The sequence below is a fragment of the Cajanus cajan genome, chromosome 7 (genome assembly GCF_000230855.2).
Source record: "Cajanus cajan strain Asha chromosome 7, NIPB_CcT2T_4, whole genome shotgun sequence".
NCBI lineage: Eukaryota > Viridiplantae > Streptophyta > Magnoliopsida > Fabales > Fabaceae > Cajanus > Cajanus cajan.
Window position 1 is genome coordinate 7,432,162 of NC_138523.1, and position 15,047 is coordinate 7,447,208.

A 15,047-nucleotide genomic window follows, 5' to 3' on the forward strand; every position below is an offset into this window, starting at 1 on the left:
CGATTATTCTTCAATTTCAAAACCCTCAAGGGATAAGCGTTTCCTCGTTACAATGCCTTTTGTTTCTGACCTGGTTTTGGTAGGTTTCCCTCTTCTTCTTGTAACTGTTGCTTGCGGAAAGAACGGAGCTAAAAAAATTTAAACTTTTCTTGCCACATCACATTACTCTAATAACAAATTCTTGTAAACTCTGCTACTTATTTTTAATTTTAAGATACATCTAAGCACTCCCAAGGTGCTCTTAGGTAGAAGTTGGTGGTTCAAAATAACCAAGAACTTCTGACTCGAGTTGTGCAGCACCACAATTCCAACTCATCTTTGCTTAAAAAAATTACTATATACATTACCTTCTGTAAGAGCAAGTCTATAAATAATATTTTAAGTTTGTCTATCAACTCCTTAATACTACTAACAAGAACTGCATACCTATGTTAAATCGAAAAAGATTGATACATAAAAAATAATATGTACTTTGAGTCATAGTAATAAATCATTGATAATAATCTCCTTTTCTAAGCTATTTTCAAATCCTAGAACGTAACTAACAACTTTGTTTGGGTATTATACGTCCACCTGTATCCCCATAGAAGCCTAAGATCCACTTGTCACCTGAATCTCAAATAATTCCGCCAATTCCAACTAGGTCTAATTGACTTGCCTTTCTTAAGGATTTATGAACACTTGGAATGCAAAAATCAATTTTTTACACAACAATAAAATATATTGGGGTTTAACATCATCAAATTATTTTCTTATGCTTATAAATAAACTTTAATCTAATTATAAGTTCATAAATTATCATTCAATTCACAAAAATACTCAACCATAACTCCTTATAAGTTAGAGTATAAATTTTTTGACTAGGTTATCAATTCCTTGCATAAGTTAACCACGATATCAACTTTAAAAACAAGAGCTTATGAATGACCAATAATATTTACTCCATTCATAAAGGTAAACACCATTAATGAGCTACTCTACTTCAATTTAAAGATTCACAAGCATTTCTAATCACTTTAAACCCACAAAATCAAGTTAAGGGAGATTAAATCATAACAAACATTAAGAAAAGAAAAGAGCAATAATATTGAATAATAAGTAGGAATAATAACTTAGAATGTGAACATGAGAATGAGTATGTTTACATCAAACTCCAACAAAGATGAACTTAACTACACATAGACATGGAGCACAACAAAAATGATGAAGAAATTTGATCTTAAAGTCATAAAAACCCTTCTAGCCGCCACACACACTCCAAGAAGTATTCCTCAATTATATGTCTTCGAATCCCTTAATTTTAGGTCATAAATCATTTTGTTTATTCTCGTTAATGACATGCCAGTATTTGGTACTAAACATGAAAATTTACACTTAGTGTGAGACAAAGAATAACAAAAATTAACCTCTGAAATTGTAGTACTTGGTGTGAAAATCTATGCTTAGCATGACAAAATGAATCAACTTAAACACTTTTAATGTTGGGATTCCATGTGTAACACCAATACTTAACCAAAATTTTTCTTTTCTTTTGATAATTCACCAAACTTTTTACTTGTTTCTTTCAATATTTCTCACTTTTTTCCTATTTATCTACAAAATAATATCAATTTTTTTTGTATATTTCCTAAAAACTTAGTTATAAACTAAAGTTAATTTTCTACAAAATAAGATAAATTTGAATTAAATCAAAGATTTAAGTCAAAGAAAATTAAGATTCACGCTTCGATTATACCACAATATTAAAACAAATATGATAGTTATTATCGTGCAATGTTAGCCAACTTCAACTTCAACTTCAACTACACTTGAGTTACATCACTGCAAGTGAAGAGCATATGAAGCACATCTTCACATTGCACCCCACACTAGGGGCAGAGGTTGCTATTCATCACGTGGTGGTGAACCAGTTCTCCGCCAAAGGTAACTATCCATAGCCAGCTTCAGCTTCAGGATTTAGCATTGTAGCACCCATCATTCTTCTGCTTATTTCTTCTCTCATTTGCAGATTATAAAGATCAATGCAAGGATTAAAAGAAAAATGACATGCATATGAAAAGATACTATCGTGTGGTTTTATTTTACTACATTTTGAACTTAATTTTTGAAAAGAAAAATATTTTGAAAAAAACACATGTATAAGTAAAAATAATATGTATTGGAGATTATTTAAAGACTATTGGCATTTTTGACAAATCCAAAGATATATTCTTTATATTTGGATTATCATGACATACATAGACGATAAAATAAAAATCTCAGTGATTGAATGAAATATTCTTTGCGCTATAAAATAATTCAATATACTAGTATAAAATATTTATTTTACTTATTATTACTATTAAATAAAATGAGAAAGGTTTTGTAGTTTTAAATAAGAGTTAATCACCTATACACTGACAATCAATTATATCTTTTAATTGTGTCATGTCACTGTTAAAAGTAAATGTATTTATAATGACATGACACAATTAAAGAATATAATTTGTTGCCAGTGTAAAAAAACTTTACACTGGTAATGTATAAGTGATTAACTCTTTAAATAATATTTGAAAAATATATCTTAATGATATAATATTCACAATTTTTTTTAATAAACTTTTGGAGAAGCAAATTATTTTTAATTTAATTTTGTATATTGTTATTTATATACTTTTAATCAATTTAATTTTATAATTTTAATCAATTAAAAAATCATTTAAATGTCACTTTTTAAATAATTATTTAAAAAATAATAGATTTATTGTATATAATAATTTGTGAAATGTAATAATTATTTAAAACCTAAAACAAATAGTTCTTAAGTGATGGAATCATTTCAAGGAAGACAAAAGGTCACACATTAAAAGACTCAAGAGAAATGGACTAATCATGAAGACTTTAGGAGGATTGGACCTATTTTTAAGTTAGCGGGTCTTGGCTTGTCTTGGATTATGGGTCACTAACTAAAAGTTCAATATCTCCCATACATATGCTTATATATAGTTTCTTACCATATATTAGGTATCATATTTGTGGCCTTGTATTTTGGGCATAGTAGAGTAGGATTTTTGGATAATAGGTCTTATTGGGCCTATTTTGGACTTAATGGGCCTTAGGTCTTTTGATATCCAATATAGGAATTTTTGCTTCTTTTATTATTTCTAGATATTTAGGATATGTAGGTCATTGTAATTAGGCTATTATATTAGATTTTGAAGAAAAAAGGTTAAATAAGAAAATTAGTTAAAATTAGGTCACATTTAGGTTTAATTTGTAATGTATTTAGTGCACATGTGCTAGCCTATAGTGGACTACACTTGATTCGCACCAAATGACATCCAATCCAACCTAAATGCAACCTAATTTTGTGGTTGCACATGGTGATGCCATTGGCAAGCCAAAATTTGAATTTGAATTCTATTTGGATTCAAATTTTGACGCCAATGCACCTAGTCACTTTGTAACTTCACATTCATCCTTCCCTTGGCCTATAAATCAAGATCTACTCTCTCAATTGTGATTACTTTGAGCTTAATATACAGAGCATTTAGCCTTTTATACAAATCCTCTCCTGCTTGAAGTCATTTTCATCTAGTTTCATAGGGTTCCTAGAATCCTTCTAGGTTAGGCATATTGTGAGCAATCTTTTGCTTCCTACTTCAAATACTCCAACGTCTCTCTTTGTTTCCTTTCAACTTGAATGGTGAAATCAAATCAAGGAAGGTTCATGAAGCTTGAAGCAACCTCTTGAAGGAATTCACCAATCTTTCTTCAAGATTTTGCCATCATTAAGTCAATATCACATTGTTCATAAAAAAATTGTATAATAATGGTGACTGAATGAAAGAGATAAAAGAATCGGTTAAAATACTATTTTAGTTTTTATAATTTCACTTACTTTATCTTTTTATCTTTATAACTTAAATTAATTTTTTAGCTCTTATAGTAACATTTTTTTAAAATATTTTTTAGTCCTTATCTTTAATTTCTTTATAATGCCATTTTCATGTGAGTGACGTTGATTTAATATATCCATGTCACGATAATGTATTTAATTTTTTTTTGTGATGATATGTCACTTCATAGTTTACTACACAATTATCAATAGTTTGAACGGTTATCTGAATCACATTTAGTCATAGTAAATATTGACGGTCAACAATACCACCCATTTTCTTTAATTTTTTTCTCACAAACCATTAAGTGACACATCATTGTTTCGTGAATTTAATAAATTCATGTCACTTATATGAAAAAATTAAAGACAAAAACTAAAAGGATTAAAGAATGTAAGTATAGAGACTAAAAGAGTTTATTTTAAATTATATAGACTAAAAGATAGAGCTGTCAAAATGGGTAACCCGGCCTGGCCCATCACGGGTTGATCATTTGGTGGGCCAACCCAACCCGATCAATTATTAGTGAGCTCAAAAAAATTGAACATGGCTCAGCCCACCACAGGTTGGTGGGTTAAACGGGTTGGCTCACCTAATTTTAAAAAAACTCAAACCTATTTTAAAAATCTGAAACTCTTAATCTGCGAGGTGCAAGGTGGCTTGGGGCGGTGACGCGCTGTGGCTCGTGGTGCTCACGGTGGCTTGTGGTGCGTGCGGTGGCTCGCGGTGGCTTGCGGTGCGCGTGATGGCTCGCGGTGCATGCGATGGCTCATGGTGGCGCGCGGTGGTGCTTTGTTAGTTGTGGTGCGATGACAGCTATTGTGTGGCGTGGTGCGGCGGCAGTGGCAACTATTGTGCGGCGGCAGTGGCAGCTATGGTGCGACGACAGTGGAAGCTATGGTGCGGCGCGGTGTGAGAGGCATTGAAATTATTATGATTTATGAAGTTGAAATTGAAACCCTATCTCATATTCTCATGTTGGGTTGAGTTGCATCTACACATTGGCCCAATATCTATTACTTTTTTTTTAATTACGGGTTAGTGAGCCGAGCTTACCACGAGTTCAACCCAGGTGAGCCAGGTTCAAAATTGGCCCGTACTGAAATTTGTAATTTTTTTTTGACTTAACTCGGCTCGAACTCGTGGTGGGCCGGGTTGGCTCACCGGTTTGAGCCTATTTTGTCAACTCTACTAAAAGATAAAGTCAATGAAATTATACAACTAAAAAGGTATTTTATCCTAAAAAAATATTTTCTCTAGTCCTTATTCCAAGCACTTTTAAAGGAATCATATATATCGATATAAGTAGTTATTTTAGTTGATTTATTAAATTTTTAAAACAAAATCATGATATATTATTTGAGAGAAAAAAAAGACGTACTATACATTGCCTATTATAAAACAATTTTACATAATCTTTTAATCACAAACTAATCAATAAAATTAATAAATAATAATTTGAGAATTTAAGTATATGTTTGAATATCAATTAAAACCACATTATGGTTTGATAAAAAAAAAAGTAAAAACTTACACGTGTAACTTTTTTTTCTTCTTTAATTCAACTAGTTTCTAAATGCAATGTAAGAAAAATGAGAAGGTGTATTTATTTATGGAATTCTCTTAAAGCATGAGAAAATACATATTTTTATAATATTTAATAATAATTAAAATCAAAGATGAAAAATAAAATTAATGATTTGAAAAAATTTTAAAATATAAGAATCTTCATTTTCTTCTGAAATGCGACTAACTGGAGAAGTATTTTACGAAGCATTCTAATTATTTATTTATTTTTATTTGTTTACCGCATGAAGCTTTCAGACATCTAAGCATTTTGTGTAACGGTGTTCTTTCAAGATTCTAGAAGCTCCTCAAACAATTAATTGAACGTTTAAGCCTTCTTTTGCTTCTAAAACCCTAACAAGTGAAAAGCCAAAGCAAATAAACCTCAAACTTCTCTGCAGCGTCCTTCGTGTCGTGTGTGTTCCAAATGGCGAAGCGTTTGGTTCCTCTGTTCAACCGTATTTTGGTTGAGAAAATCATCCCTTCATCAAAAACCAACACTGGGATTCTTTTACCAGAATCGTCCACCAAGGTGCTCAATCTCCTAATTCATTCATACCCATTTCATTTCCTGCTTCTGGGTTTTTGCTTTCTCTCTCAAAATTCCATCTTGCGTCATTTCATGGTTTCAGTCACAATGTTACTTTCCGCTATGTTATATGGATTTTTAATATTCCTTGGGTTTGAGTTTCATGCTTTTGATTGTTTTGATGCTGTGGTATATTTTTCGCTGGATTTGCTGAAGGAAGTTATGTCAATTCTTAATTTGATTTGGACCAGATTAGCAACTACGTTTGTGGTTAGTGGAGCCTTTGTGTAACAATGTTAAAGGGATTTACTATAGATATGGTTTTGTACTCTATAGTCTCTCTAGGTCCCATCAGATATTTGTTGAGTTCAGCTTAGTGTTCCTGTTTACCTTGACATTGGAAATGGATTCCTGTAATATGCTGCCTATGATGAAATGAAACTATGAGACAAAAGCTAAGTGTTTGTTAAGATTGATTTTGGGTTGTATTGTTATGGTGATTGATTGTGTGATTGTATCGCTGTATAACTGGTGGGATTAATAGACGAATAACTATGGGAAACGAAAGTCAAGAACTTAAGATTTCGCATCCCACTTTGAGGCAGAAAATTAATGTATTTGATGGCTTTGGTTCAAATTCAAACACTTACATTTGATTCTTGAACTTATAATATAAATAGTGAGCACCCGGGAAAAATTGCGTAGTTATTTTATTGTTGTCTTTGGCCTTCAAGCTTTGGGAAATGATTGTTTGAACTTTGTATACTTGTCAGCTTTCTTCTTGTTTCAGTTTTCTGTTCCAAAATTATAAGAACTTGATTTCCTGATTCAACTTTCTTGGCCCAATCAGTGTTGCATTTTTTTGACACCTGGAATTTATTTTTGAAACAAAAGATTGTGTTACATTCTTGCTTTCGAGCTGGTATTAATTTACATCTGTTGCTTTAGTTGAATTCTGGAAAAGTTATTGCTGTTGGTCCTGGAGTTCATGATAAGGAAGGGAAGCTAATTCCTGTGACTGTAAAGGAAGGTGACACGGTCCTTTTACCTGAGTATGGAGGAACTGAAGTGAAGCTTAATGACAAAGAGTAAGTATATGTTTCTTATACACTTTCATCTATTACTTCGTAGGAAACCCTTACAATACTTTTATTTTCATCATTTTTATCAGTAGCTCAACACTGTTTTTAATGTGATCAATGCCCCTTTCAAAATACAAAAATGTTTCTTATTTGTACTGCATTTTGTTTAATAAAAATGTCAAATGTTTATTTTTGTTTTTTTGGTAAAAGGAATAATATAAGCAGGAATTGTTTGTTAATGGTCCTAAAGTGTAATTTGACATAAAATTGTAGTATTATTATTTATAAGGACTTGTAATGAGCATAGAATTTTCTTTTTTATTACATCACTTGAATATTGACAGTTTTTCTGTTTGGTGCCCTATGATGACTGAGTTGTATTTTAGGAAAGGACAAAACTTAGGTACAATTTTTTAGATGCGGATGGTGTTTTTTTATATTAGAGTTGGAGTTTTACCTTGGTATTATGCACTTGTATTTAATGCAAGCCTCATTAATATATATTTATGTATACTACCGAAGTAAAATTCTAACTTTGATTAGGGAACAACATCAATTGCATCTAAAAAATTATACCTAAGTTTTATCCTTTAGGAAAAGGGGGGTGCAGTAGGGGATTAGAGTCACAAGGAGTGCTAGTAGCACACTCTCTAACACACTCATTCTAATTGGTTAGAATTTATTGAAAACTACTAAAGTAAGATAGAGGGTTTTGTGGGAAGAAAGGGTCATATTTGTCTGTAAGAGGGAGGGAGGAAAAATAGAATAAAGGTCGGAACTAAGGAACTAGTAAATGAAGAAATGGTAGGAGAGAATCTCATAAAAGTGGATTATGGGCTTAATTCAACTTTTACAAAATCAGATTGTAAAAAAAAATGATTGTTTACCACTTATATATTATATTTTTGTCATATCATCGGTTGATAAGGGATTTCCAATAGAGAACCAAAGCGGAGCTAACAAAATCTGGAATATTTTTGTATATTTACTTGTTCAGTTTGCTACATTTCTATATAGTTCTGTCTCCGATGCCGATGACTCTGAATCTCTGATATCAATGAACACATACCTATACGCAACGTTTTATCATTTTCATTCACTGAATCATTGTTGTTGAAATAATTTGAAGTGGTGGTCCTTTTTATTACAACTGATGTAATTGAGAACAATTCTCTCTTTGGTGAAGCTTTAGGACTATTTTAACCTGAAGGTATAAATTCAACCAACATTGACAAGCTGCAAGTTATTGCTCTGTGCCATGACTTGTAGCAAGGTGCAAGAGCACATTTTTTATTTTGGCTTTATAATTTTAGTATTAAGAATTTAACTTTCATACACGGTCTTAATATTTAAGAATTTAATTTTCATTGTCTTTGATGTGTTACCTATTGTACTAGTATCTTAAATTGGGGACATCTTGTGCTCAAGTTATGTATTTTCTTTTCAGAAATCTTTGACATACAGAAAATATGGAATATATCAGACACTGTTAATGATGTCAATCAAATACAAATCACTTTAAATATAACCTTTAAAGTAATTATTTTGCAAGTCAACAATTTTACTATATATGACATTTTATGATTGTAAAAAAAATTTATATTGTTTTTTCATTGTAATGTAAAATGTCGTGGTTAATTTTTTTTCTTTTTAATGTAATGCACAAATGGAAATATCAAGTTCTGAGAATTAGATTTGCTCTTATCTTCTTTTTAATGTAATGCACAAATGGAAATACAATGTTTAGCAATGACCTTAATTTGTCACTTCACCTATTGCAGTAATAATAGTGAAGTTTTTTTATTCATGTGTAATCCTTTCTTTTCACTGAGCATGCATAAGAATCTATCTGGTGGTTACTTATATCTTCAATTTTATTGTTGTAGGTATCATCTTTTCAGAGATGATGATATACTGGGGACACTGCACGATTGATGTTCTATAATTGTTCTTGTTATCTTTAACTATTTGGTGGATTCAGGCCTTAGCAATTTAATTGTTACGCGTTACAACACATTCGAGCAGTTCCATGCTGTTGTAATTTTGATACATTTCTACGTTGTTATTGAGGAAACCACTTTTTTTTTTTTTTTTTTTTTTTTCCCTCTAACAATGATGAATAACAATTCCGTGAAACTAGAGGACGCTATTTTTATTTAACCAGACACAACGTTCTGCGCAATTTTTGAAATGTTGGTAAAATTGATTTTAAAATAATTTTGTATTGTTTGAAAGTGTTCTGAAGGTCAAATGTAGGTGAACTAGAGAATGAGGACACTGTTGGCTGAGGATGATGGTGATGACTGTATACAAACATTTAAACTTCTTAGGCTTAAGTAATTCAGCATAGTATAGTAGAAGTTGAGAACCTTGGAATACCTTTAAGTAATAACCTTTTTATAAGGGTAGGGTGTGACATAAAATGAAAAGAGTTTGTTAGGATACATTGAAATTTGTTAAAATATTTCATATGTAAAGTGTATTCAAGTGTGTAAAATGGGATCTGATATGCGTTTATGTTAAATAAACACTTGGCTGGATAATATTTCTAATAAAAAATTAGTTATTATTGGGCAAATGTGTTAGATTGACTGTCTTGAAAAGTATTAAATATTGATTAATAAAGATATTTTGACTATAGGTTAGGACTAAGAATACTCTTCATAATATAAAGTAATTAATTGGCATGTTTACTAAAGTTTTTTCTTTTTTGTTACAAATATGTCTATTGAAAATTATGAATTTTATAATGTATGTCACGATAAAATAAATTGAGCGTGCTATTGTCACATTGGTGCTAACAAAATATTTGAAAATATGGCTGTGTTTATTCTTATAGTTATTGTAAATCTTTTCATTTTATTGTTGTAGAAAGATATTAAACAAGTTGACATTGCATGGATTTCTTTTATGTATGTTTGGATAATTTTTTTTAAAAGTAACTATAGAAGAAAAATTAAGAAGGAAAAATAAATAGTTTTTTAACAAATAAAAAATAGTTAATGTAAAAGTTAAAAATATTTTTTTTGAAGAAGTTAGTGTGAGAATTTTTTTTATAAATTAACTTATACAAAAGTTAATTTTAGTTTATAAAAAAAATAATTTCATTTTTTTTATAAAAATTTTCTTGTACAAGTGTTTTAAAGGGATCTTATACTTGGTTAAATCATAATTTCTTTTCCTTCTCTTTAATTCTTCTGTTATTTATCTCCTTCACTATGTATACTGTGAATTCCAATTTATATTTTGTAAGAGTGTAGTAACGTATTTTTTAAGTGCATTTTTTTAAAACCGTATTTTTTAATAAGCTAAAACACTCTTATTAATTAAAATTTATTTAAAATCATATGACTGAGGTTTATATATTAAGAAGACACAATTTTATAGTTTTCACTAAATTTAAACCACTAATAAACAGCATATAATTAAAAAGTGTGTTGTAGCATATATTTTTATTTTTTGTGTACACGTATCTTCTCTCTCTCTCTCTCTAATACTTATTTGGGCATAGCATGCATAAAATTAGCTGACAATACATCCATTTTTAAGAAGGTTGAAAAATTCAAATCACAGTGAATGTTCGAGGCAGAACTAATAAATTTGTAGGTACATTTGGAAGATCATCTTGTTTTGGTCAACTAAATATTGCCAATGTCAACATTCACTCGGTGTGAAGATAGAACAAAATGCAGAAAGCTAGAAGTAAAGTTGATAACAATTAAAAGGTGATCCAATAGGAGTAATCATTTATGTGAGGGGTTTGAATGAGTTAAGTTTCTTCTCATTGTGCTAGGAACACCACTATTATCTATTAACTCATTTAAAAGAATGGTTCTGGAAGTGGCTTTCCTTCCAAAAATGCTTTTAGTAGCTCCAGTGATCTCTCTGGTTGGGAAAATGGAGCTTCATGAGATGCTCCTCTTATGGTGGCAAATGATAAAATGTCTCCATATACTTGTGTCCAACCAGCCACCTGAAAAGTATCCATAAATAGTTAAGTTCAATGGCATGCCATTAAAATGTAGTGAAACTTTCAAGGAATGATATCAGTACTGTCTTTAGCATTAGCACTCTTTCTAACACTTTATTTATTTATTGGGTAAAATTTAATAAAAATCACAAATTTTGTGGATCTCCCATCTCATTATTAGTCTCTTCTAACTTAGTGACAAGGCTTATCAAAATTTGTAATTTTCAACCAATAAAAAAGTATTAACAAAAGAGTGTTAGAGAGAGTGCGGCTAATATTTTTCCAAACTTTTCATGATCTTAATGCATTTCAAGTCTTAACCTGTCTTCCTTCAAACCAGGCTCTATAGGACACTGTTGTGTTCAGTCCTAAGTCCTTGGCTAATCCATTTACCAGGGATCTTGTCCCAAGCAATGGGATGACTGAATCTTGATCTCCACTGCATAAAGAGAAATTATTTTGCTTACTTAAAGTTGTTTGTCTGGATGAATGCAATGCAAATACATAATTAATATGGTGGTGATAGAAAGAAAAAAAAAAGGCAAAGAAACTAACTTACCTATATACCAGAACCCTGATACCTGACTTTGCAATTGCACCCAGGATAGAAATGGTTGGAATCTCTAGATTTTGCATGTCATATTTGACAACACTGACAGAAGGGAAAGTATTAGTAGCTACCCATTACAAGTCTCAGAGAAAAGGAGAACATTTATTGTATTAACAATCACCCTGATCTAGCAAGTTTTATCCCTCTCTTTCATTCCACTATTTTCAGTGAACTTGACTGCACTAATTTTTAATTTCATGTTATGTTCTGTTCTATTTATGAAATGTATCAACAACAACTATAACAAAAGTCTTATCCCATCAGGTGAGGTCGACTATATGGATCGCACGATGTCATTAAACTATTAAAGGCTATAGTATAAGATATTTTTCATCACAAGATCCCTCTTAATTTTCTCTAGTGTCCTTTTTGGTTTCTTTCTTCTCTTTTTTAATAGAGCTAAAAACCATATAATTTACTCTCGTCACTGGTGTTTTCAGTGACTATCTAAATCACCTTAACTGATTTTCTATCATATTTTTCTCAATTGGTACCACACCAATATCTTTCCGTATACAAGCATTATGCATTGTGTGATTTCTTGTATAGTCATACTTCCATCTTAACATATTCATTCCTGCTACTCTCAGGTTCTTCTCTTCTCCCTTAAAAATAGAATCCATATGCTGTATTTGGTCCTGTCCTAACCATATTTTAGGCAACAGAACTTACCTGCTGCAAGTTGACCATGTGGTGATTCCTACGAGCTTAGCATGGAGAGCTTCCTGCACATCTTTCCTATTCAGATATGTGATAGTTTCATCTTCCACACAAACATCTATGTTCCCTCCCTCTTGCTGCACAAGAGATGAAAGCAATCAAAATAAAATAAGTAGGAAAACAACTTGAGCAAAAGAAAATTAGGTCTGTTAGGATGAATTTCTTTAGAAGCATTCTGGGAAGAAAACATGAAAGAGAAACAAAATAAATTTCTCAAGTTAAAACTAGTTTATGTATAATCTTATTTGTAGTGTTTTGGAGAAGTTATATGAGAGAGCCTTATGAAGAAGTTTATTTCATTTTTCCTTCCTATTTATTTTTCCTCTTAGAAGTGCTTTCGGAGAAGTTTATCCAAACAAACCCTTAAGATGGATAGAGAATTGGTGAAAGATATACCAGTTGAGTCAGTTGATTCAGCACATAAGACTGTTGATCTGCTGATGAAAGACACACATCAAGAGTAACATCATATGCATCAATATATCTGCTAACTTCCTTTGACACTAGCCTATTTACTCCTGCACAAATGGGGGTAACTGTCCCACTTTGATATTGTCTCCTAATTTGGGAATAGTTGCATACTTTAGTGAAGATTTCATAAGTTGAATCTGATATCAGTCCATGGGACCAATAAAAATCAGCTCTGGAATTAAAATCCGTGTTAAATTCCATAAGAGGATTCCCTATCTGCAAATATCAACATATGAGAAAAGTTGTGCGGTTCAAATTAGCCAAAATGTTTCTTATGTTTCAATTATTAAAAATATTTCATCTTTGTACTCACTGCTATCCCCTTGAGATTGAACTTGGTCTTGGTTTGAACAATGAGTTGGGCAAGCTGGGGTACATAATGACCTGAAAACTAGTATTCATTATTACCTTATAGCAGCTCCAAAATGAAACAGTGTTAAGTTCTTTTTGGATAAATTTATTAAGAAGTACTTCTAGGAAAAAAAATATAAACAAAAATCAAAATAAGCTTATCAATATGTTAAAATTAACTTATCCAATGAGTTAAAATAAGATTTCTGAAAAGGTAAAAAGAAAACTTTTACAAAATTAGTTTATGTATAACCTAATTGTAATTTGTAGAAAAACTTATTTTATTTTTTCTTATTTTTCTTTCCTAAAAGTGTTTCAGAAGAAGTTTAGCCAAATAGAATCTTAATTTACCATAAACATACTACCTGCATAGCTCTCCCCTGTGATAAAGAAATCATTGTTTTTGAACTCTGGGAATTTAGTGAACCAACGCTGTAGGAAAACAAGATTGTCCCTTGCTGTATAGCATGGAACCACGATTTTGAGAAACATGACATCATAATTTGAACAAAAACTAAACTATAAAGATGGTTAGTTGTTAAGCAATTCAATTCAACTTATTAATAGCTAAACTAGGACAAATTTTGAAGAAGAGGAGAACCTGTTATTTCATCGTTCACAAAGTCATAGAAAGATTTATTGGCAGAGTAGGAGAAACCAACACCAGCTGGTGATTCCAAGTACAGCATATTTGCCTCTGCAACAAGGAGGAAACCAAAGTAGAAAGAAATTTTGATTAAACATCAAAGATTAGTTATCATACTCCAACTAAGGATCCATTTAGATAAATTTCTTCAAAAGCATTTTTAGAAAAAAATAAAAAATAGGAAGAATAAATGTAATAAGCTTCTCTAAATGATAAAATTAAAACTTATACATAAGCTAATTTGTAAAGTCTGTCATATAATTTTTCCAAAAAAAATTACAAATTATTTTGTTAATAAGCTGATTTTTGTTTATGGAAAAGGTTGTTTCATTTTTAACTCTTATTTTTTTTTATAGTGCTTATAAAAAAAATTATTCAAACAAATCCAAAAATACAAGATTTTCTGAGATGTTGGATTACCTTTGTTCCAACTATATTCATTTTTCAAAAGACCATTTTCACTTGGTTTGAAAGGTCCATGCTCAACAAAAGCTCCAGCTCCAACAGAAGAACAGCCAGGCCCTTCAAAACCCACAAAGCATCTTAATTGCTTCTTCCACAGAATCCAAAGGGTTCATTCAGATTCCAAAATAAAAATAAATAAAAATAAAAACTTTTTCCACATGCATAACAGCATATACCTCCATTTAACCATAGAACTAGTGGCTTTGAAGCTGGCTCAACTTCAGCTTCAACAAAGTAGTAAAACAAGGCTCTCTTCTGCTTCTCATCCACTGTAACGTAACCAGCATATTGCTGGAATTTCACTGATGGCTGCCCCGGCAAAGTGCTTATCTTGTCAGCTTCTGAAAGTGGATTCACACTTTGTGCTAGAACAAATAAAAGTAATGTTGCAATAACCATAACACATGATTGAGAATGAGATAGCATTGTAAGATCTAAGGTGTTGGTTTGAGGGTGCTTGTCTTGTGTGTGTTCTTTGTTTCTGTACTAACCAAGTGATTGGGTGAAGGTTGAACGAAAAGTAAGGAATATATAGTAAGGGCTATATGATTAGTATTATTATTATTATGGCTAGATATCTAATTTAGTATCTTATAATATTAAAAAAAATTATTTTATTTTATTTTTTTATTTTAAAATTCTTTAATATGAATTTTTATCTAAATTTTACTAACGGTGTTAAATGTTGATCATGTAGATGTCAACTAGATGCATAAGCATTAGTAAACTCACATTAAAATATTTTAAAATAAATTAGAA

General features: G+C 30.8%; 2 protein-coding genes across 3 annotated transcripts; one reads left to right on the forward strand and one right to left on the reverse strand.

Annotated features, from left to right (window-relative positions):
- The first annotated feature begins 5,721 nt into the window (after positions 1-5,721).
- LOC109808914 (10 kDa chaperonin, mitochondrial) lies at positions 5,722-9,143 on the forward strand. The gene is made up of 3 exons (XM_020372098.3): positions 5,722-5,976; positions 6,922-7,061; positions 8,942-9,143. Exons 1-3 carry the CDS (start codon positions 5,872-5,874, stop codon positions 8,988-8,990), a joined length of 294 nt encoding a protein of 97 aa, XP_020227687.1. The 5' UTR covers positions 5,722-5,871; the 3' UTR covers positions 8,991-9,143.
- Positions 9,144-10,568: 1,425 nt separating this feature from the next.
- LOC109809387 (serine carboxypeptidase-like 45) lies at positions 10,569-14,804 on the reverse strand. Of its 2 annotated transcripts, none has more exons than XM_020372684.3 (10): positions 14,465-14,804; positions 14,244-14,345; positions 13,779-13,874; positions 13,543-13,635; positions 13,140-13,210; positions 12,752-13,042; positions 12,308-12,432; positions 11,585-11,677; positions 11,347-11,464; positions 10,569-11,028 (listed from the first exon to the last, which is right to left on the reverse strand). In XM_020372684.3, the coding sequence occupies exons 1-10, from the start codon at positions 14,712-14,714 to the stop codon at positions 10,876-10,878; spliced, it is 1,392 nt and encodes a 463-aa protein (XP_020228273.1). In that variant the 5' UTR covers positions 14,715-14,804; the 3' UTR covers positions 10,569-10,875. The 2 variants fall into 2 exon arrangements, with proteins under 2 accessions (XP_020228273.1, XP_020228274.1); XM_020372685.3 differs by having other exon boundaries at positions 14,244-14,373; positions 14,465-14,603.
- Positions 14,805-15,047: the final 243 nt, after the last annotated feature.

What these genes read in the sequence shown, in the direction of transcription:
- LOC109808914 (XM_020372098.3), top strand. Translation starts at nt 5,872, where the DNA reads ATGGCGAAGCGTTTGGTTCCTCTGTTCAACCGTATTTTGGTTGAGAAA. An exon ending in TACCAGAATCGTCCACCAAG is followed by an intron (nt 5,977 to 6,921) that starts GTGCTCAATCTC and finishes CTGTTGCTTTAG; the next exon opens with TTGAATTCTGGAAAAGTTAT. An exon ending in GTGAAGCTTAATGACAAAGA is followed by an intron (nt 7,062 to 8,941) that starts GTAAGTATATGT and finishes TTATTGTTGTAG; the next exon opens with GTATCATCTTTTCAGAGATG.
- LOC109809387 (XM_020372684.3), bottom strand. Translation starts at nt 14,714, where the DNA reads ATGCTATCTCATTCTCAATCATGTGTTATGGTTATTGCAACATTACTT. An exon ending in TGTGAACGATGAAATAACAG is followed by an intron (nt 13,636 to 13,778) that starts GTTCTCCTCTTC and finishes CATGCTATACAG; the next exon opens with CAAGGGACAATCTTGTTTTC. An exon ending in TCAATCTCAAGGGGATAGCA is followed by an intron (nt 13,043 to 13,139) that starts GTGAGTACAAAG and finishes TGATATTTGCAG; the next exon opens with ATAGGGAATCCTCTTATGGA.